The following is a 22070-nucleotide window of genomic DNA, read 5'->3' as shown; positions in this document are numbered from 1 at the left end:
ATCACCTCTGGCTGCTTTCAAGATTTTCCTCCTTAACTTTGATTTTTAGCAATTTGGCTATGATAGACATAGATTTCTTGATATCTATGAGTCTGCTAAACTTTTGGATTTGTGAGTTAATTCCACCAAAATATGGAAAAATTTTAGCCACTGTTTCTCGAAACATCTTTTCTTTCTGTCCCCCCACTTTTTTTTCCCTTTTAACAACTCTGGGCCTCCAGTCACACGTACGTTTGATCATTTAAATTTGTCCCTAGGGTACCATGTTCCTATATTTCTACTCTCTGTTCTTCTGATTGCTTAATTTGTCACTTATCTGGTGGATTTTTCATTTTAGATCTTACAGTTTTCAGTTTTAGCATTTTCATTTATCAGTTGCCATTTTGTGTGAGACTCCCCATCTGTAGTTACATATTTAAAATATCTGGTTTCCGTTATCTTCTCTGAAGTGTTAAAACACTGGCTTATCACGCTGAGATGGTTTTACACGTGGTTAGGGTGGGTCTATGTGGGTCTCTACTCCTAAGACATGGCCCTCTGGCAGTTTCTGGAGGACCCTAGGGTATTGATTAAGCCTTACATAACAGGCAGGACTGGACTCTAAACCCTGCTTACTCTCAAGAGCAGCAGGATCTCTGCTCAGTCCTGTCGCCTCTCCAGCTGTTGGTTTCTGTTGAGTCCCTTACTGTCGCTCCCGTGCTTTCACAATTTGAGGGTGGAGCAAAGCCAGGAAAGGGATTTATAAGCTGATTTTCAGGGCTTCCTGCCTTGTGGGATTCATCCTTTCTGGGATGTGCCTCCTCTTTTCCCAGCTGCTCTAGCAACCTTAACCTCTGCCCTCAAATACAAAGAGAGCGCCCCACTTGAGTTCTGGCTACCCTGTGCTGCGTGGTCGTGCGTGTGCCCTCTGGGGGAAAAGCCATGAAAACATGAGTCTCATTTGATGTCATTCCGCTTTTAGTCCCTGACTGTATCTGGCGGCTCCACAGGACCTTCAGAAAGTTGTTTTTTAATGCTTTGCCCAGTGTTTAGATGTAACTGTTATCTGTGTGAGGGTTAGCCTGTTACAAGCTACTCCTCCATGACTGACATTGAAACTTTCTATATACTGTACTTGTGGTATAAAAAAAGAAGGCAGCAGCTTACAAAGAGACTCAAAGGATGTGAGCATAGTTCTGCTCCCAATCAGGCCCTAGATCAGGGGCTGGCCAGCTTTTTCTGGAAGAGGCCAGTGGTAAACACGTTAGGCTTTGTGGATCACGTGATCTCTGCCACAACTCCTCAATTCTACCATGGATGCAAGAGAGCAGCCACAGACAGCAAGTTAACAAATAAGCACGGCTGTGCTCTGAAAAAACAGGAAGTAAGCTGGATCTGGCCTGAGAGCCACAGTGTGGACCTTGGTCATAGATGTTAAGTGCTGTGTACACATTTTCCTGATTTCAAACTTGAGTATATCCCTTATGTGACTCCTGTGACAACAAATGACTCCAAGTCTTCCTGGTGCTCTGACCTTTAGAAATGGTCATCAGGAGAAACCACATTAAGATTCAGGGACATAAATCTTCAAGACTGGCTGCAGTGTCTGTTAGACTTCAGTTAAGAAGCCTTTTTTTGCATGACCACACGCAGATGGCAAGTATTTGAACTGCTGCTGCTACAATCATGAAGCACTTCTGACATGGGCGTGAGGTGCACGTTTGCGCAGCTGCTAGGTGTGTCGCTGTGCTTCTGGAGGAGACCTTGTTGGTGAAGGAAGATTGGTGGGGAGAGATCATTTAAAATGAATTCATTTAGGGATGAAAAGATCTGAAAAGGCTCCGTCTTGAGAAAAAAAATTATGAAAACAAGTTTCATTTTATCTGATATTAGAAAAAACTTTGGTTTATTATTACAACCAGTTACTTGAATGAACACTGAGTCCAAGTTGACTGATAACTGGACCATGATTCTTCTGATAGAACCATGTTGTTCTTGTTCAGTCACTAAGTCACGTCCGACTCTTTGCAACCCCATGAACTGTAGCACACCAAGCTCCCCTGAACCATATGCTGGCACAATATGGTATCTATTTTTCATTTTGTGTTTGCCTTTCCTAGTCCTGTCATAGGAAGGGAACTTTTACAAAGTATGTGAGGACTCCCATCGGTTTTCTCTAGGCCTTCTGATACACAAATCATTATCTTCTGGGGAACTTATGCCATCATTTTGATCAGTAGCTTTCTCTTCACTTAATTTAACAAGCTCCCTACCATCAATGGCTTTGTATAACATCTGTGGAATTCTCCAAATCACTTTCACTGACTTAATGAAATTACTTTGCAATCAGTTGTGACTGGACCATCAAGGATAATCCATCTGTGAAGATGTGAGGGTCAAATGGGAAGGATGTCCGAATGGTCAGTTCATCATGAATGGTTGCATCTTAGGATGACTTCTGATTCCATGATAAATCTCATTACAGAGAACTGAATAACAAACACATAAATATCAGAAATGCCTAATTTGAGGCGTGTGCTACTCACATGACAAAAGTAGGGGGAGGATCTGGGCTTGTTTCCCTGTGCCAGAGTAGGGCTCGCAATTAAATGACATAAATCCACGGGTATCAGTGCTGAGTATCAGGGGTTGAGCACACAGATGTGAGGACAGGCCCTGCCCCCAAGGACCTAACAGAAGATAAACAGGCAAGGAGACGGGGTACAACCTGGAGGTTGTAGGCAATCACAAGGATGGTTCAGGATATAAAGAAATACTCTGAAGAGTCTACCTGCTAATTGTTCTACCTGATACCGGAGCACCAGGTCAAGCCCTGTGCTGGGCCCTGGGAATATAACCCCGTGGGCCCGGTTCTCAGTTTCTCATCTGTGGGGAGAGCCTGTCGGGAGAGGTTGTGGACAAGTATCTACTTATAACTTGGGATGAGGGTCCTGAGGGAAATGAATAGAGCACAGTGATGTACGACGAGCTGGGGTGCTGCTGAGGGGCAGAGGGATGAGGGGAACCGGGAGGGTGTGGCACTGAAGCTGGGACGAAAAGGCTGCTAAGGAGCCAGATAGCCATGCTCTGCATGAAGGGAGAGAGCCTTCTGGTGCAAGGAATACTATATGTGAAGGCCGACTTTGGTGCGTCTGAGGAAGTGAACGGAGGCCCTGGGCTGGAACTCAGCAGGTGACAGGAGGCTGGACTGGAGGCCCTGAGGGCTCTGCACACCCCTGGACAGGGTGCGGCTCCCAGGAGAGGGGCAGCCGGCAGTTCCTGAGGAGGTGAGCAGGAGAGTAACAGGGTCTGATTCAGGTTTTCACAAGGGAACCCTAGGTCCTTTGAGGAGAACAGACACAGGGTGATGGGGCTGGGAGGAGGGAAGGCAGGGAGACCAGTGACCAGGAGAGAGGGCTCTTGGGTGAGAGTGAGAGGTGGCAGGCCGCTGACAGTGGACACAGGGAAGAGTGAGTAGACTCAGAAGCTGGAGCTGTCAGGACAGCTAACGGGGAGGGAGCACCTCCAGATTCACGCGTGAACGAGGTGGGCCTGTGGCAAACTCAGGAAGGCAGGGGTGGTGGGGAAAGCCCCCTCAAGGCAACATGGGATGAGAGTTTTGAAGGCTGAACATGCGTTCTCCAGGCTAACGCCGGGAGGGAGGGTGGTCCAAGCAGAGGGAATGACAGGACGTGGGTGTGAAAGCAGGCACTGGCCTGGTGACGGCAGATCTGAGAGGTTTGGTTGGTCTTGGAGGATGAACTGGTGGGAGGAGGTGACGATGGAGAGTCTGGCGGAGGCTGGCACCATCCAGGCCCAAAAGGCTGTTGTCTGGGACAAATAAGCAGGAAAGGCTCACAGAGGCGCCCTGGAGGATTTTCATTGCATTTCAAACAGTCTCTGATTCGCTGTTGATGTTGAGCTCTTCTTAAACCCTATGATTTGGCAACGACCAGCTGGAGCGGGGGCGCACGGCCAGCATCCCTCTCCTGACAGTCTCTACGGCGCGGGGCTCTGCTGGGCAGGCCTCCGGGGCCCGGCTGCCTCATCTGTATTCCCAGCGCGAGCCCTTGGCTGGCTCAGTGATCGAGCTCCAGGTAGGGGTGAGGGACATTTGCATCTCAGAGCAATGACTCCTGGTGCAGAATCAATTAGAGGTGGGGAAACAAGAGGCAGGCAGACCAGCTAATTACAAAACTTAACAGAATCCTGCTATCATGGCAACAGCAAGAGAGATGCATAAACCCTTGTGTTATTCTTTTTTTACGTTCTGAAAAAAAAAAAGAGATGTTATACGTCACTGTGTCTATGAGGACAGGCTCTGATTCAAGGCATAATGGAATCTATATTATAGTAGGATGCTTTATGATGAGGGCTTTGCTGTCTCATTAAATATATGGGAGGGGTAACTGAGATGTGGGGTTCACTGAAAGGGTACATATATTACTGGTATGAAAAGCCATGAGTTTGTATCTAATAGGCTGGATGGCAGGGCTATGTCTGTGGACAGACTCAGGGAGGCTCTGTGGCAGGCGGCCCTTCTGAAAGATGGGTGAGTGACACTTGGCCAAGGCCCACCCACCTCAGAACACATGGCCCAGACAACGCAGGAGCTGTGGGGACTGGAGACCAAGCAGACACATCTCGATGAGGAAGTGGACACAAGGTGTGACATCCAGTGGTTTAACAAAATAACACAAAACAGAAGAAACCAAACAGAGCAAACTTGAGACATGAAATCTGTACAAATGTGCAATGTCTACATCCAGGACAACAGTGACGGCTTGTTGTGTTTTCCTCCATTTGTCTGTGATGATGCTTGTCGGGTTTTACACCATTCGAAGCATCTACGCTGTCTCAGATAAGACTGTGAGGACAGACTATGTCTCCTGATTACTTCCGCTATACTTTTAAGAGCTTTAAGATAGCACAGTGTATCCATCACATGTTCTGTTTTGATAACACTGTTTGAAAACAAAATTAAACATGAGCTGAATAATAGGGCAGCTGCCAGACACACCTCAACAGGGAACTCAACACAGGGAAGAATGGGGCAGCAGCAGCAGCCAGACCCTTCCCCACCTTCCCGTCCAGTCCCATTTGGGTGGGCTTTGTCAAATCTTCTGCACCGCGGGACCATGGCCCTCGCCCCACTTCTGGCCCAGGCCCTCCCGAGGCAGACAGCCATCCAGGACACCTATACCATTAGGCGTTTATTAAGCACTACTGCATGGCACTGTGTTACCTCATCCATTTCACTTAAAGTCTCAAACTTTATACGCTGTTAAAGTTCCCTCTTTAGCTCTTAAAAGGCGGCTATAATGAGATGTGCTTCACTCTCGCTTCCTACCACTAATTCTTTTATATCTCTGCTCGAGGATGGAGCCCCAAAATTACACACCATACTCTGAGCGGGGTTTCATCAGGCCTGTTAGTCAGAATTTACTTGAAGACACTAAAATGTATAAAAATGCCCTCAGTGCCCATGAGCACTTTCTCCATCCGTGGACTTCGTGGTTCCAACTGAGAAGGAAAGGGCTGGCCGCGCAAACGGGAATGTGTGTGTCTCTGGTGCAGAGAAGGGAAGTGAGTGGCGTGAAGTGATGGGGCCCAGCAGGTGCACCAGTGCTTTTATCTGGGCCTCAGAGAAACACACAGTAATGTAAAGAGTGACTTACTCGTTCTTGTCCAGCTGTGTCCCAGATGAGGAATTTATGTAGTTCATTTTGGTACTGGACAGTCTTGGTCATAAAAGATGCCCTACAAAGAGAGACCTAAACGATCAGAACACAGTTATTTAAAGGATGTCACCAGCCCCAGTTGGAAACATCGCTTAGACTCCACAATTCTCACACTGCTGCTCCACACTACATTCTGACTGTGGTCCTCTTTGGAGTACTGATGAGACACTCAGGTGCTGGCTGCATGCTCTAAGACAGAAGGGTTCTTTGGCTTGTGGCTGCCTAACCTTCACATCTAAAGAACCATGAAATAATTTGATAATCCAGACATTAGCCTCCCTTGTAATATATTCAAGCTGTTCTTTAGAAAGATGGCACCATGGGAAAACTTTCGTGCAAACCTGTGTGTCCAGGAAATGAGTGCACTAGTAATGAGCAGGAGGTCATTTGGCTTTGTCCTCAGCCCATTCCTAAACCAAAGGATCATGTGAAGAGCTAGAGTTAGACCAGGGTTAATAACACTAAAATGCCAACAAGAAGCAGGAAGACTCCCAATCACCACTTCTGTGTTTCAGTAACAGACTGGCCCCGCACTGGTTTTCCTGCTGGGCCACGTAGGGCCTTGGGGCCACCCCAGTCCTGGGTGGAGAAGGAATGCTCCTGTGCAGGTCTTCCTGCTCTCTGCGAGGGACTGCTCCATGCAGGGGCCTCTGAAGGCAGGGCCAGGGGCTTGTGCTTTTGGGAGAACCTGTGAGGAGCTGTGGAACACATGCCTAGACCCTCTGGAGGCTCCTGGCTGAAGATTCTAGAGGCCTGTCCCAGGCCAGCACTAGCTCCAATGCTACCTTTTACTCTCCCAACCCACCAGAAAGCTCCCTGCTGGGAAGTCTTTTGTCTCCCAGCCTCCTCCGGGCATCCCAGTCTGGCTGAAGAACCCAGAGATGATTATGTCTTCTTTCCCACTGAATAAACCTTCTGGGGCCGAGGGTCAAGCTGTGCTCTTGGAATCACACCCTCATCATCCTAATCAGGACAATGAACTCAATGGCTAGACATTTTCACATATTCTGAATCTGAAATATTTTTGAAGACATTCAAGTAGCAGTTACATAATTTTCAAGAAAGTGCAAGCTGAAATCGATAGAATGACTTTCTGAAGCATTACTGAGCTTACGTAAGTTTAAGAATCCTTAGTTTTAAAAACTTTTTACACTTGCCATGGTTAAATCAGAATGTGCACCAGGACTTCTCACTTTAAGGAAGATCTAAGCCTTCACACGGACCACAGCCTTGTCTAACTCAATAAAACTAAGGCATGCCCTGTGGGGCCACCCTAGACAGGCGGGTCATGGTGGAGAGGTCTGACAGAATGTGGTCCACTGGAGAAGGGAATGGCAAACCACGTTATTATTCTTGCCTTGAGAACGCCATGAACAGTATAAAAAGGCAAAATGATAGGATACCAAAAGAGGAACTCCCCAGGTCGGTAGGTGCCCAATATGCTACTCGAGACCAGTGGAGAATTAACTCCAGAAAGAATGAAGGGATGGAGCCAAAGCAAAAACAATACCCAGTTGTGCATGTGACTGGTGATAGAAGCAAGGTCCAATGCTGTAAAGAGCAGTATTGCATAGGAATCTGGAATGTGAGGTCCATGAATCAAGGCAAATTGGAAGTGGTCAAACAGGAGATGGCAAGAGTGAACATTGACATTCTAGGAATCAGCAAACTAAAATGGACTGGAATGGGTGAATTTAACTCAGATGACCATTACATCTACTACTGTGGGCAGGAATCCCTCAGAAGAAATGGAGTAGCCATCATGGTCAACAAAAGAGTCCAAAATGCAGTACTTGGATGCAATCTCAAAAATGACAGAATGATCTCTGTTCGTTTCCAAGGCAAACCATTCAATATCACAGTTATCCAAGTCTATGCCCCACCCAGTAATGCTGAAGAAGCTGAAGGTGAATGGTTCTATGAAGACCTACAAGACCTTTTAGAACTGACACCCAAAAAAGATGTCCTTTTCATTAGAGGGGACTGGAATGCAAAAGTAGGAAGTCAAGAAACACCTGGGGTAACAGGCAAATAGGGCCCTGGAATACAGAATGAAGCAGGGCCAAGGCTAATAGAGTTTTGCCAAGAGAACGCACTGGTCATAGCAAACACCCTCTTCCAACAACACAAGAGAAGACCCTACACATGGACATCACCAGATGGTCAACACCGAAATCAGACTGATTATATTCTTTGCAGCCAAAGATGGAGAAGCTCTATACAGTCAGCAAAAACAAAACTGGGAGCTGACTGTGGCTCAGATCATGAACTCCTTATTACCAAATTCAGACTTAAATTGAAGAAAGTAGGGAAAACCGCTAGACCATTCAGGTATGACCTAAAATCAAATCCCTTATGACTATACAGTGCAAGTGAGAAATAGATTTAAGGGCCTAGATCTGATAGATAAGAGTGCCTGATGAACTATGGACAGAGGTTCGAGACATTGTATAGGAGACAGGGATCAAGACCATCCCCATGGAAAAGAAATGCAAAAAAACTAAATGGTTCTGTGAAAACAGAAGCGAAAAGCAAAGGAGAAAAGGAAAGATTTAAGCATGTGAATGCAGAGTTCCAAAGAATAGCAAGAAGAGATAAGAAAGCCTTCCTCAGAGATCAATGCAAAGAAATAGAGGAAAACAACAGAATGGGAAAGACTAGAGATCTCTTCAAGAAAATCAGAGATACCAAGGGAACATGTCATGCAAAGATGGGCACAATAAAGGAAGGAAGTGGTATGGACCTAACAGAAGCAGAAGATATTAAGAAGAGGTGGCAAGAATACACAGAAGAACTGTACAAAAAAGATCTTCACGACCAAGACAATCACGATGGTGTGATTACTCATCTAGAGCAAGACATCTTGGAATGTGAAGTCAATTGGGCCTTCGAAAGCATCACTACGAACAAAGCTAGTGGAGGTGATGGAATTCCAGTTGAGCTATTTCAAATCCTGAAAGATGATGCTGTGAAAGTGCTGCACTCAATATGCCAGCAAATTTGGAAAACTCAGCAGTGGCCACAGGACTGGAAAAGGTCAGTTTTCATTCCAATCTCAAAGAAAGGCAATGCCAAAGAATGCTCAAACTACCGCACTATTACACTCATCTCACATGCTAGTAAAGTAATGCTCAAAATTCTCCAAGCCAGGCTTCAGCAATACGTGAACCATGAACTCCCTGATGTTCAAGTTGGATTTAGAAAAGGCAGAGGAACCAGAGATCAAATTGCCAACATCCACTGGATCATGGAAAAAGCAAGAGAGTTCCAGAAAAATATTGATTTCTGCTTTATTGACTATGCCAAAGCCTTTGACTGTGTGGATCACAATAAACTGTGGAAAATTCTGAAAGAGATGGGAATACCAGACCACCTGACCTGCCTCTTGAGAAACCTATATGCAGGTCAGGAAGCAACAGTTAGAACTGGACATGGGGCAACAGACTGGTTCCAAACACGAAAAGGAGTACGTCAAGGCTGTATATTGTCACCCTGCTTATTTAACTTATATGCAGAGTACATCATGAAAAATGTGGGGCTGGAAGAAGCACAAGCTGGAATCAAGATTGCTGGGAGAAATATCAATAACCTCAGATATGCAGATGACACCACCCTTATGGCAGAAAGTGAAGCAAAAAGCCTCTTGGTGAAAGTGAAAGAGGAGAGTGAAAAAGTTGGCTTAAAGCTCAACATTCAGAAAACAAAGATCATGGCATCTGGTCCCATCACTTCATGGGAAATAGATGGAGAAACAGTGGAAACAGTGTCAGACTTTATTTTTGGGGGCTCCAAAATCACTGTAGATGGTGATTGCACCCATGAAATTAAAAGACACTTGCTCCTTGGAAGGCAAGTTATAACCAACCTAGATAGCATATTAAAAAACAGAGACATTACTTTGCCAACAAAGGTCCATCTAGTCAAGGCTATGGTTTTTCCAGTGGTCATGTATGGATGTGAGAGCTGGACTGTGAAGAAAGCTGAGCGCCAAAGAATTGATGCTTTTGAACTGTGGTGTTGGAGAAGACTCTTGAGAGTCCCTTGGACTGCAAGGAGATCCAACCAGTCCAGTCTGAAGGAGATCAGTCCTTGGTGTTCACTGGAAGGACTGATGCTAAAGCTGAAACTCCAATACTTTGGCTACCTCATGCTAAGAGTTGACTCATTGGAAAAGACTCTGATGCTGGGAGAGATTGGGGCAGGAGGAGAAGAGGATGACAGAGGATGAGATGGCTGGATGGCATCACCGACTCGATCGACATGAGTTTGAGTAAACTCTGGGAGTTGGTTATGGACAGGGAGGCCTGGCGTGCTGCGATTCATGGGGTCACAAAGAGTCGGACACGACTGAGCGACTGAACTGAACTGAAGCCTTCAAAAAGCCTTAGTTATTGTGAAGATGAAATGATGTGATATAGTGAAAATGCTCTGCAAATTATAAAGTAGTGTCTCTAAACACGGTATTATTATTATTATTACTATTTAAAGGCAGCACCAGGAAATGTCTTAGTTTAGACTTTGCTACATTAGTCCTAAGAGGTTGCAACTCAGTCCTCCATCAATTATGGCTGTGCTGTCAGAGGTACAACAGGCACCGGGCCTTTAAACGGAGCCAGAGCATCCAACATGCCCAAACTAGCTGCTTAAAGGACAAGAGGAGAAGAGAAACATGCTTCAAGGAGAGAAAAGCTGAGAAAGTTACACACAATGTTAAAAGGAAGTGTTTCGCTACTGGGATCAGAATTCACTGTGGTCCGAACTACCTGCCAACCATCTCCCTTTTACTGAGAGTATAGATTCATGACTCAGACAAGAGAAGACAGACAAAACAGCAGCTGCTATATAATGTAAGGATCTTATGGGATTAAACTCAACTTCCGGTCTGTGACCTTAGACCATCCATCCCCTTCTCTCCCGTGGATGCTCTCAACACAACTCCTTTACAACTCCTTGTCATGCCTTCACATCTATTGGTCTCTTGTCCTTGCATTGCCAGTGTCACTGGCCAAACTGCCGATTTTTAGGGGTCTTATCTGTCCTTCTGTCTCAGCCACCCAGGACAGCCTCTCTCCCTGGTTATTCTGCACACAGATGGAGTGGCTGTCTCGCTGGAGCAAAGTCCCCAAGCCATGAGGACCGGTGTGGGGACGATCCTACGTTAGCTGGGCCTATCCCAGGCCTCTCACTCCACCCAGCAACCACCCCACAACCCTATGACTGACTGTTTTCCAGCCCCTGGTCACTGCCTGCCACCCTTGTTCCCAGGCAGCAGCTTGTCTCTTCCTTCTCAGAGAAGCCAGAGGTTTTACGCCCAAGCTCCCCAACACGGTCCCCCAATGCACTCATTTCATTCACACCAGCTGTAACCCCCACTTTTCTGATTCTGCTTGTCTTTATTCACCTATCACCTCGGCCCTGACCATGAGCCCAGCACAACCTGCCTAGGTGACTGCAGACATCAAGCCGGTCTCCTTCCCCCAGACTTGAATCCTTCTAATTGTTCCTGCTTCTGACTTCACGCTGACGGTTCCTTTTCCGTGAATGCTTTTCCCTCTGGCCAAACGCTCCTCAGGCTTTAGGTCTTAGCTCAACTGCCGACAGTCACAGAAATGTGTGTGGTCCACCTAAGCCAGGTGGCTTCGCATCTCTACTTCACCCTGCAACACACACCATTCCATTTTGTCCTCAGGGTGTCTGCCACAAGGCCTGTACGACGTCTGCCTGGCTTATTTGTCTATTTTTAAATTTATCTGTTCAGGGCCAGGAAGTTTGGAGCTTGCGGTTCACATCTTCCTGTAACAGGGGCATCTTCCTCACCTCCCCACTGGCTACCCTGGAATTCTGACAAAACACCTACTATGTTGCTAGAAGCCACCTGGCCTTCTATGATGTCCACAGTTCCAGGGAGTCTCAGCCAAGCGCTCCCCAGAGCACACAGTGAGAAGTACTTTTGAAGCTCAGAGCTGAGATTAGAGGTGACTCGGGGGGCTCTTGAACCAGGAGTGTGGCCTCTAGTGGGTAGGGTGGGGTGCCACCAGCAGGGCTGACCACGCCCAGGGACGTCCTCACGACCTGCTCTGGCTCAGCTGTTAGGCCAATTGCTGGGCATCAGCCAGGCATCTTGCCAGAGATGGGTTCCTGGAACCCTGCTAAGGAAGCAGCTGTGATGCTGGACGGGGCCCAGCACAGGTGGTGGTGATGGGATGACCACACCCCTCCTCCCCGTGCCCCTGAAACCTCTCACTCCAACAGGCATCTCTGGATTTCTGAGAACCAGAGGTCTTGGCCTGTCACACCAGTAAGGACCACTTCCTCCCCGTCGGCACTTGGATTTGGCTGGACTGATCTAGAGTGATGACGCTGGGGCTCGCGGGTGGGCATGGGGCGCAGGGACGTACTAGGCAGAAGGCCTCCTGCACAGCCCCCGCTTCAGGGTTTCATCTGTGGAGGACGTGCTCTCCTGAATCTGACTGACTGCAGCTCTGCTCCACCGTCGGGACACTTCATCCCTGTCCCCACACTAAAGGCAGTGAAGGCAGGGCTTAATTCCACTCCACCCTCACAGCAGTCTGTCTCCAGTTCTGAGTTCTCGATCAGAACGTGGTGACGGCCTTCCACGGAAACGTTGGTCTGCAGCTCTTCTTTGTTACTTCCACCCACTCTGAGAGAACTGTCTGGCTCTCCATTTCATATTTAATCTACACTTGAACTTCAGTCCCTGAGGTAAATTCATAAATTGGACCCTCATCTTCAAGCGGGATCACTACAATTTCTCCCTCCCAGCGTCACTCCATCCCAGGATCATTCCTTTAATGTTCAAGTTAAATGACACGGATGGTAGGATAAGTTCATATCTGGCATTCTGAAAAACAGGCAATGGCTTCCTGCCATCCAAATGACACATTTTTGTTTTCCAGCCTGCCATTTACTTGTATGATACCCTTATTTTTCACTACTAAACCATCTCTTTTCACTCTGCCTAGGCAGATCTTATTACCTCCTTAATCTAAAATCCCTACTAGCATTATTTCCTAAAGCTAGACTGCCTTTCATAAACTTCTCCATTTTTCCAGACATTCCACGTCACCACTATCTTTGGTGGGAACATGAGTTCCCAATGGAAGTACTTGCTACAAGGGGTTTTAAAAACACCTTTCCTTTACCTGCAGTGGACTCTCTGGGCTCCTTCAAAACACAGGTGTGCCCTGCCTCACAGTCCAGTACCTCTGAGCCCTTTTCTTGGAATGATACACAGATGCTGTTATCCTCATAATGGTGAAAGTGAAAGGTGCTCAGACGTGGGCCACTCTTTGTGACTCTATGGACTCTACAGTCTATGGGATTCTCCAGGCCAGAATACTGGAGTGGGTAGCCGTTCCCTTCTCTATGGGATCTTCCCAACCCAGGGATCGAACCCAGGTCTCCTGCATTACAGGTGGATTCTTTACCAGCTAAGCCACCAGGGAAACCCCCTCATAACGGTACGTGGTGCCTTTTAATGAGTGTCCATAACCTCAGCTCTGTATGCAGGTTCCAGAATCTCATGTACCTTTAAACTCTACCATTTCTCAGACTCATGAGATCTAAGGGCTGATGTGCCATTTCGTACCACCCTGCAGAGGGCCCCCTCCTAGGCGGCTCTGCCCACCTGCACCAGAGCTGTGGGTGCACATGATATGGCTGAATCTTCAGGCTCATTCATGGGTCACCCTGAGCAAATTCTCCAGGACCTTCTACATTGTTATCATTCTAAGACTGTTTGTGAAAATATTTAAACTCAATGAAGACATTACTCTAAACCTAAAGATAATTAAATTTAACAATGAAGAGTTTAGCATCTCTTTTCCTAAGTTTGTTAAGAATAACTTAACCTAAAAGGAAAACCATTTGCATCATACACAGTAAAATCAACAGTAACAGGGAAGGAATGAGCTGCCCCGTTTGAGTGGTCATCATGGTGAGTGCTCTTCTCGTCCATCATACATGTGGCCCCACTGAGTCCTTCGTGTGAGCCTCCGGGATGGATTTGATTCGTCAGCACCAGTTTGCAGACAAGGTGTGGAGGGGATGGAGGAGGACAGCAGCGCAGCTAGGACCCTCATCGGGCAAGACCCTGAGCCTGGTCTTGGAACCACATCACCACAGGACCGTAGTGTGCTGGGGCAGAGGGGGGTGACTCCCTCAAACACATGCCTCCTCTTGTTGAGCAGGAACTCCAGGCAGGCAGAGTGAGTGTGACCTCACCCCTATCCCCAGGAGGCTCACAGGTAAGGCTCACAGGTAAAGCCACACTTGAGTCCCTAGGGGAGCGGTGACTCCAGGTGTGGGAAGCTGGATGACAGCCCCCCCCCACTCCCACCCTAGAGGATGGCCATATTCCAACCCTAGAACCTGTGAATATGTTACTTCCCACTGTAAAAGGGCCCTTTGAGATACAGTTAGGTTAAAAATCTCACGTTGGGGTAAGGATCCTGGATTAATCAGATGGTCCAACATAATCACAACAGTCCTTAGAAGGAGACCAGAAGTTGGAGCCAGAGATGGTGATGTAACATGGAAGTAGAGAGCAGGACTGTGTGCCCTGAAGATGGGTGAAGGGCATCTTCCGGGGTGCTGTTGCCTTCCCCTGTGTTGTGAGGAGCTCTCTTGCACTGGAGCTTGTTCCTCAGAGGGTGCTGGGCCTGAAGTGACCAGGGGCCCAGCACCTGGCCTGGTGTCAGGGCCGTGGCATTGGGGGAGGAAAGCCATGCCCTGCTTCTTCCCCCAGCCTTCTGATCTGTTACTATTCTGCACTCTTAACACCTAACAATAAACACTGTCCATGCCAACAGAGGCTGGACGACAGGACGCCCCTGGAAATTGGAGGTCAAGGAAGCCAGTTCCCTCCTCACAGCCTCAGGGTAACCAGCTCTGTCAAGACCCCGGCTTTAGCCAGAGAAACTGATTTTGGACTTCCAGAACTATAAGATGATAAATTTGCTATATTTTGTGACAGCAGCAAATGGAAACTACTACACCAGGGAGGACTTCATGAACCCAGAAGTTTAAGGGGGGGGTGTCTGCCCAGCAACAAGACCTGAGAGGGGGTGGGGACACATTCTTCAAGAGAAAAAGCAGGAAGAGAAGCAGAGAATGATGAAAATGTACGAGAAGAATGCCAGTGGTTCTGCAGAGTGAGCCTGGTGAGGCAGGGCTGAGGTGGTAACCACATGAAAGGCTCTGGGAAGGGTGGGGGCAGATGTGGGGTGAAGGTCTGCAAGACGCTGCACTTCACACCGATGAGCCTCGGCTCTGTGAGGCCCTGTTTCCTGTTCATCAGGATCTCCCAAAGGCCAGGGTGTCACCATCACCATTTCTGCCATACTCGTGCTCCTGTGCTCTTACTTACTGCTGAATGGTGTAAAAAAGTTCATTCTTCTATTTTTTTTTAAACTTAAACTTGTCTGAGCATTAATACCGGTAAAATTAAAATCCCACAGGATTCAGGGACTAGTTTTGTATTTTCTAATACACAATGAAATACTTCACAGTATAAATTTAAAACTTCCACCTGTGTACTGTGTGGAGTTATCTGAAGGGTGATGTTCTGGGAGAGACAGCTGAGAGTGCGAGCAGCCCCAAGGGGACGAAGGGATGGTGTCATCAAATCTATTTGAAAGCTGAATTCTGGAAGCGCACAATAGGCCTCTGGTCCTTCCGCCAGATACCAAGCCCTTAATAATCCATGGGTGAGTGAGATGGATGGCTATTTTTAAGGACCTTATGGGGCAGAAGTGGAGATGGAATTCTAGGCAAAACCCAGGGAAACTGAGTATCGCTGAGTGCTCAAACAAAACGGAGGGAAATGGAGGTGAGCTCCGAGGCCATGAGAGGGTCCTGCAGAAAGATGGGGTTGGCTTGATGGGTGTGAAGGGACACCATGAGGCTGACCCCCTAAAGCCACAAGGTGTGGGCTGCTGAGAGGGACAGTTCTAAGAAGTCTGAGGCAGGCTTCTGCTGGCTCAGGCAGCAGTGTGTGAGATGAACTATTCAGGTACTTCCAAACTGTACTGTGCACCTTGATTTTCAGAACAGGCAATATGCTCACGGGCTTCATGACCCACAGTGCACAGAGCGGGTGCACTGGACTGAACTCTACCGCACACTCCCCCCCTCTAGCCACTCAACTCCTAGCCCTGGAAACTATCTCATCTGCTTCTCAGGTCGCCTTTCCAATACACCCATGGTTTACACAGTATATGTACATGCAGTTTCCCCTGCAACCTTCTTTATTAACACAGATGGTAGAACAAAAAACACACTTTTGATTCTTTCACCCTGTGCTACAACCTAGGAGGTCATCCAATGTAAGCACAGGAAGTTTTCTCAAGCTGGCCTTTCCCCTTGTATCGCATTTTATTGAGTGATTATACAATAAATTATATAATCAGATCCCTGCTAATCAACAGTGCTGCAATTACTAACCTTGGACAGTTACTGCCCTTGTTGTCTAAAACTTACGTGACTAAGTTTATCTGAAAGATAAAGTCCTAGAAGTAGAATTTCTGGGCAAGGATATGAGACAACAGCATTCTCACTAAGCATGCAGGCTTTTTAGACAGACTACCCGCTCTGCGTGTAACTACTCTCTAAAACAAGATACAGAACATTTCCCTAAGCCCAGAAAGTTTCTTTATGCCCATTTCTAGCTAAGTCTTATACCTACCTGAGGCAAACCATTTTTGACCTCTACTTCACAGATGAGTTTTGATTGGCCTTTGGTTTCCTATAAATGGACCACCAGGGAAGTCCTCTCCTGACCTGACTTTAAATATAAATTTTACTAGATGAGCTTAATGGCTAACTGGATGCAGTGGAGGAAGGATCAGTAAATGTGATCAAAATTTTGAGGAGTTATCTTGGCTTTCCAGTTCCCCGCCTGGATGCCTGTGCCCTGGCTACAGTCACCCAATATCCAACGAAGATGGGGACTCCCTCAGAGAGGTTTCTCTGGACTCGCCTGTGGCCTCAAGTCTCCACAGCTGAGAGCCCATGGGCCCGTCTCCAGCAGCTCCCCCAACCCCTGTCTCTGTAGAGATGGACAGCAGCCAGGGGTCACTTCTTTTCTTTTGAGTGGCTTGTCACTGTCTGAAGTTGCATTCATTTAGGTTTCTTTGTGAGCTCAGATGTCTAGTGGGCTTTTAAAAATTAATTTTGCTTATTTTTTGGACAAGAATCTTCTGACTTCTTCTATCTGAACAGTGAGTGCCCAGGGCTGTTTTAAGGGTTAAGTGACCACATGGGAAGAATGGGATATGATGGACATTATCACTACCACTTGCAGCATGGAGTGCCTGTACCCATCTCCACTCTGTGGCGGACTCACTGACAAGGCAGGCTGAGGCCTCTGGGATGAGAGGGTGGGGAAAGGAGGTCAGAGGCGGACATGTGGTGTCCAGAGTGTGTCTGGAGCGACACAGCAGGCATACAGAGTCACTGGAGAAAGGGGATCTTCTTAAGGCTATGAGTGTGAATGAAGTCACCTGGGAAGACCCAGGACCACGGCAGAAACCCTCCCTGCTTCCATATTTTAGGAGTGGATGCCAAGAAACAGAAAAAAGAGGACCATCCCATGAGGTAGGAAGGAGGAGAATCAGAACTGTATGCCAGGTAACAAGAGGCTCTGCAGGGAAAAAAGAATATCAGATACTTCTAGAGAGGACCAATACAATCAAATGGCCATTCATGAGTTGATGTTAAACTCTGAAACAGTGGTTTCAGTGAAATAACAGGGCAGAAGATGATAAGAGGAGGATCTGAAATGAATCACATTGGTAAAGAGAAATAATGGCTGTATTCAACTATAAAAATCTTATAATTAAAGAAAATTTTTTTTTTACTGAGCAAATAACTAAGGGCTAGGCACTGAGGATACATCAGTGGTTATTTTGGATAAGGTTCCCCTTCTCACAGAACTATGGAGTGGTGGGGTCAGACAAAAAGTAAGTAAATAAATAGAAAAATGACTATAGTTTTCAATATTTACTAAGAAGATAACAAAAGATTGTATCATAACAGTGATTAGTATGGTAATTTCAGCAAAAACAAACAAACAAACAAACAAATAAAACGTAGGCTAAAAAAAAATCAACAGTATTCTAGAACTTTAGAAAAATAATAACTGAAATGAAGAACTTCACAGATAGGTTTAAAATGAGATTAGAATTAGTTGAAAAAGTGATTAATAAACTGGATGAAGGGCTAGGAGAAAATACTAGTCTAAGGCATGGAGAAAAAAAAGGAAAATATAGAAAAGAGTGGAAGAGGCACACACACAAATTCTAAACTATATATAATAGCAGTCTGAGAATGTGAGGAGAGAAAATGGAACAATATTGAAAAGATAATGGTTGAGAATTTTCCAACTTGAAAGGCATCAAACCACAGGTTCAAGACATCCTATGAACCCAAGCAGAATGAATAAAACAAAAATCTCACTTAAGCATATCTAAGATAGACTGCTGGAACCTAAAGACGAAAAGGAAATCTCAAAGGCTCCCAGAAGAAGAAAATGACACATTAATACTGAGACAGCAACAAGACTAACACCTGACTTCAATCAAGACAGATGAAGTCATATGAAAATGGGATACATTATAGTCAAAGGCCTGAGAGGCAATAACTGAAAACTGAGAATTCTGTATCTAATGAAAACAGGCCTCAAAAAATGATTGCAATCTGCCAAAATAGCTAAAATTAAAAACAACAGATGAAAATGTGGAGCAAACGGACTTTTCATGTAGTGTCGGTAGGAACAGAGAAGAGTATGTAAGCACTTTGGAAAACAGCAAGTTCTTATAAACATGCCTTAAAACCTACTGTGGTGCCAGCATTCAAGACGGCCCTAAGGGTATTCGTGGTATGGATGTCCTTGTGTAGTCCCCGCTCACAGTGAGTAAAGCTGTCCCGTGTAACCAGGAGGATATCATGGAAATGAAGGTGAGGTCACACAGACAATGTGGCTTCCATCTCAGGCTCCGGTGTTGGGAGGACACTAAGGCAGCCCTATAGAGGGGTCAGTATGGCAAGAGTCAGAATAGCCAGCTAAGCTGCTCCTGATTTCTAACCTTCGAAATCTGTGAGACAATACATATTCATTGTTGTTTTAAGCTGCCAAGCTTAGGGTAATCTGTTATACAATGATAAAAAATATGCTCAAAAGTATATACTTTTCAGGTATATGCTCAAAAGTAACGTGCACAATGCAAAGAAATAGAGGAAAACAACAGAATGGGAAAGACTAGAGATCTCTTCAAGAAAATCAGAGATACCAAGGGAACATGTCATGCAAAGATGGGCACAATAAAGGAAGGAAGTGGTATGGACCTAACAGAAGCAGAAGATATTAAGAAGAGGTGGCAAGAATACACAGAAGAACTGTACAAAAAAGATCTTCACGACCAAGACAATCATGATGGTGTGATTACTCATCTAGAGCAAGACATCCTGGAATGTGAAGTCAATTGGGCCTTCGAAAGCATCACTACGAACAAAGCTAGTGGAAGTGTTGGAATTCCAGTTGAGCTATTTCAAATCCTGAAAGATGATGCTGTGAAAGTGCTGCACTCAATATGCCAGCAAATTTGGAAAACTCAGCAGTGGCCACAGGACTGGAAAAGGTCAGTTTTCATTCCAATCCCAAGGAAAGGCAATGCCAAAGAATGTTCAAACTACTGCACAATTGCACTCATCTCACACGTTAGCAAAGTAATGCTCAATATTCTCCAAGCCAGGCTTCAACAATACGTGAACTGTGAACTTCCAGATGTTCAAGTTGGATTTAGAAAAGGCAGAGGAACCAGAGATCAAATTGCCAACATCCACTGGATCATGGAAAAAGCAAGAGAGTTCCAGAAAAACATCTACTTCTGCTTTAATGACTATGCCAAAGCCTTTGACTGTATGGATCACAACGACCTGTGGAAAATTCTTCAAGAGATGGGAATACCAGACCACCTGACGTGCCTCTTGAGAAATCTGTATGCAGGTCAGGAAGCAACAGTCAGAACTGGACATGGAACAACAGACTGGTTCCAAATAGGAAAAGGAGTATGTCAAGGCTGTATATTGTCACCCTGCTTATTTAACTTATGTACTCTGTCATGATGCAGAGTACATCATGAGAAACGCTAGGCTGGAAGAAGCACAAGCTGGAATCAAGATTGCTGGGAGAAAAATCAATAACCTCAGATATGTAGATGACACCATCCTTATGGCAGAAAGCGAAAAAGAACTACAGAGCCTCTTGATGAAAGTGAAAGAGGAGAATGAAAAAGTTGGCTTAAAGCTCAACATTCAGAAAACTAAGATCACGGCATCTGGTCCCTTCACTTCATGGCAAATAGATGGAAACAGTGGAAACAGTGACAGACTTTATTTTGGGGGGCTCCAAAATCACTGCAAATGGTGACTGCAGCCATGAAATTAAAAGATGCTTTCTCCTTGGAAGGAAAGTTATAACCAACCTAGACAGCATATTAAAAAGCAGAGACATTACTTTGCCAACAAAGGTCCGTCTAGTCAAAGCTATGGTTTTTCCAGTAGTCACGTATGGATGTGAGAGCTGGACTATAAAGAAAGATGAGCACCAAAGAATTGATAACTTTTGAACTGTGGTGCTGGAGAAGACTCTTGAGCATCTCTTGGACTGCAAGGAGATCCAACCAGTCCATCCTAAAAGAAATCAGTCCTGAATATTCATTGGAAGGACTGATGCTGAAGCGGAAACTCCACTACTTTGGCCCCCTGATGGGAAGAACTGACTTATTTGAAAAGACCCTGCTGCTGGGAAAGATTGAAGGTGGGAGGAGAAGGGACAAGAGTTTGAGTAAACTCCGGGAGTTTACTCCACACACAAAAATGTATACAATTATTCAAAGCATCTTTATTTATAAGAACTTAAAACTGGACTCCATTTAAATGCCCATCAATAGGAGACTGGATAAACAAATTGTGGTATATTCATACCATATTACTGAGCAATAAAAAGGAACAAACTCCTGATACATGCAAAAACATGGATGACTCTCAAAAACAGTATTGTGAGCAAAAGAAGGCAGCACAAATGAGTACATATAGTAAGAATCCACTTATGTAAAGTTTAAAAACATATATTTACTCTACCGTGATAGAAGTCAATGGCGGTTAGGTTGGCGAGGCAAAGGTGGATACAGCAGAAAGGGAGCTTTCTGGAGTAATAGAAATGTCCTATAGCTTGGTGGCACTTAAGCACAACATAAAGACTAGGTAAATTATACATTTTATTGTATATAAATAAAAGCTCAATTTAAAAAAGATTACATAAAGACATTTTCAAACAAAAAAACCCAGCACCAGAAGAGTACAGTAAAGGAGATATGAAATGGTGTTTCTTCAGAATGAAGTAAATAACCCCAGATGGAAGGACAGAAATGCAGGCAGGAATGTAAAGCAACAGGAAAAGTAACATGTGGAAAAAAGGGACAGGAATGATGACTGTGTAGCAATAATAAAGGTCCTGTGAGGTCTGGAATTACAATACAAGGTAAGAGCATACAATCCAGGAGATAGAGAAATTAGATTTAAGATTCTTGCGTTGTTGGAATGTGGTGAAAATAACTTACATTAGACTGGAATAAGGCTAGGATACATAAGATGATGGTGAGAGTAAAGAGTTAAAGAACAACTAATGAATTATTTAGTTGTTCTTTAACAACTACATGGCATCACCATTTAATAGCATCACTGACTCAATGGACATGAGTCTGAGAAAACTCAGAGACCATGAAGGACAGGGAAGTCTGGTGTGCTGCAGTCCATGTGGTTGCAAAGAGTCAGACACGACTGAGAGACTGACCAAGAAGAATGTGTAAGTACCGAGATAACTAAGGGTTCAGAAACATGGCATTAAAACCAAAACAAAATTCAGTCCAAAGAACACAGGACCAGGTAAATAAGAAGCAAAGTGTAAAACTGCTGTATTTAAACATAATACACCAGTAATTATCGTAAAAGCAAAATTAATTAAATATTCAAATTAAAAGTCAAAGTTGAGAGCTCTGGAGTCTAGACTGGTGGTGGTAGCTGCATGGGGAGGACCCTCCCCAACTGATCAAGCAGAAAACTGCCGGCTGGACGACGGGGTCTGGGGCTACCATTGTGCTGGAGAGGGAGAGGGGGTGCCCTGGGAGGAAGATGCTGCAGAGGAAGCCTCAGATGCACACATCAAATCTGCTCAAATCCAGAGTCACTTTAAACCACTCACACATGGCAGTGGGGGGGGGTGGGCTGCAAGGACAGCAAGACTGGAATGCTGTAAAAGCCAGGCAGAGA

At 45.5% G+C, this 22070-nt stretch overlaps 1 protein-coding gene across 1 annotated transcript in view; it reads right to left on the bottom strand.

Moving 5' to 3' along the window:
• The window catches only part of RAB22A (RAB22A, member RAS oncogene family), a 52644-nt gene that overhangs the window by 14747 nt on the left and 15827 nt on the right, over positions 1 to 22070 (bottom strand). Inside the window, exon 3 of the mRNA XM_040248660.1 lies at positions 5658 to 5739. Within this exon, the coding sequence (XP_040104594.1) occupies positions 5658 to 5739 (82 nt within the window). The remainder of the gene's footprint in view (positions 1 to 5657; positions 5740 to 22070) is intronic.

Source organism: Oryx dammah, unplaced genomic scaffold, assembly GCF_014754425.2.
Source record: "Oryx dammah isolate SB20612 unplaced genomic scaffold, SCBI_Odam_1.1 HiC_scaffold_10, whole genome shotgun sequence".
Taxonomy (NCBI): domain Eukaryota; kingdom Metazoa; phylum Chordata; class Mammalia; order Artiodactyla; family Bovidae; genus Oryx; species Oryx dammah.
This window is presented reverse-complemented; position numbering and strand designations above follow the sequence as displayed.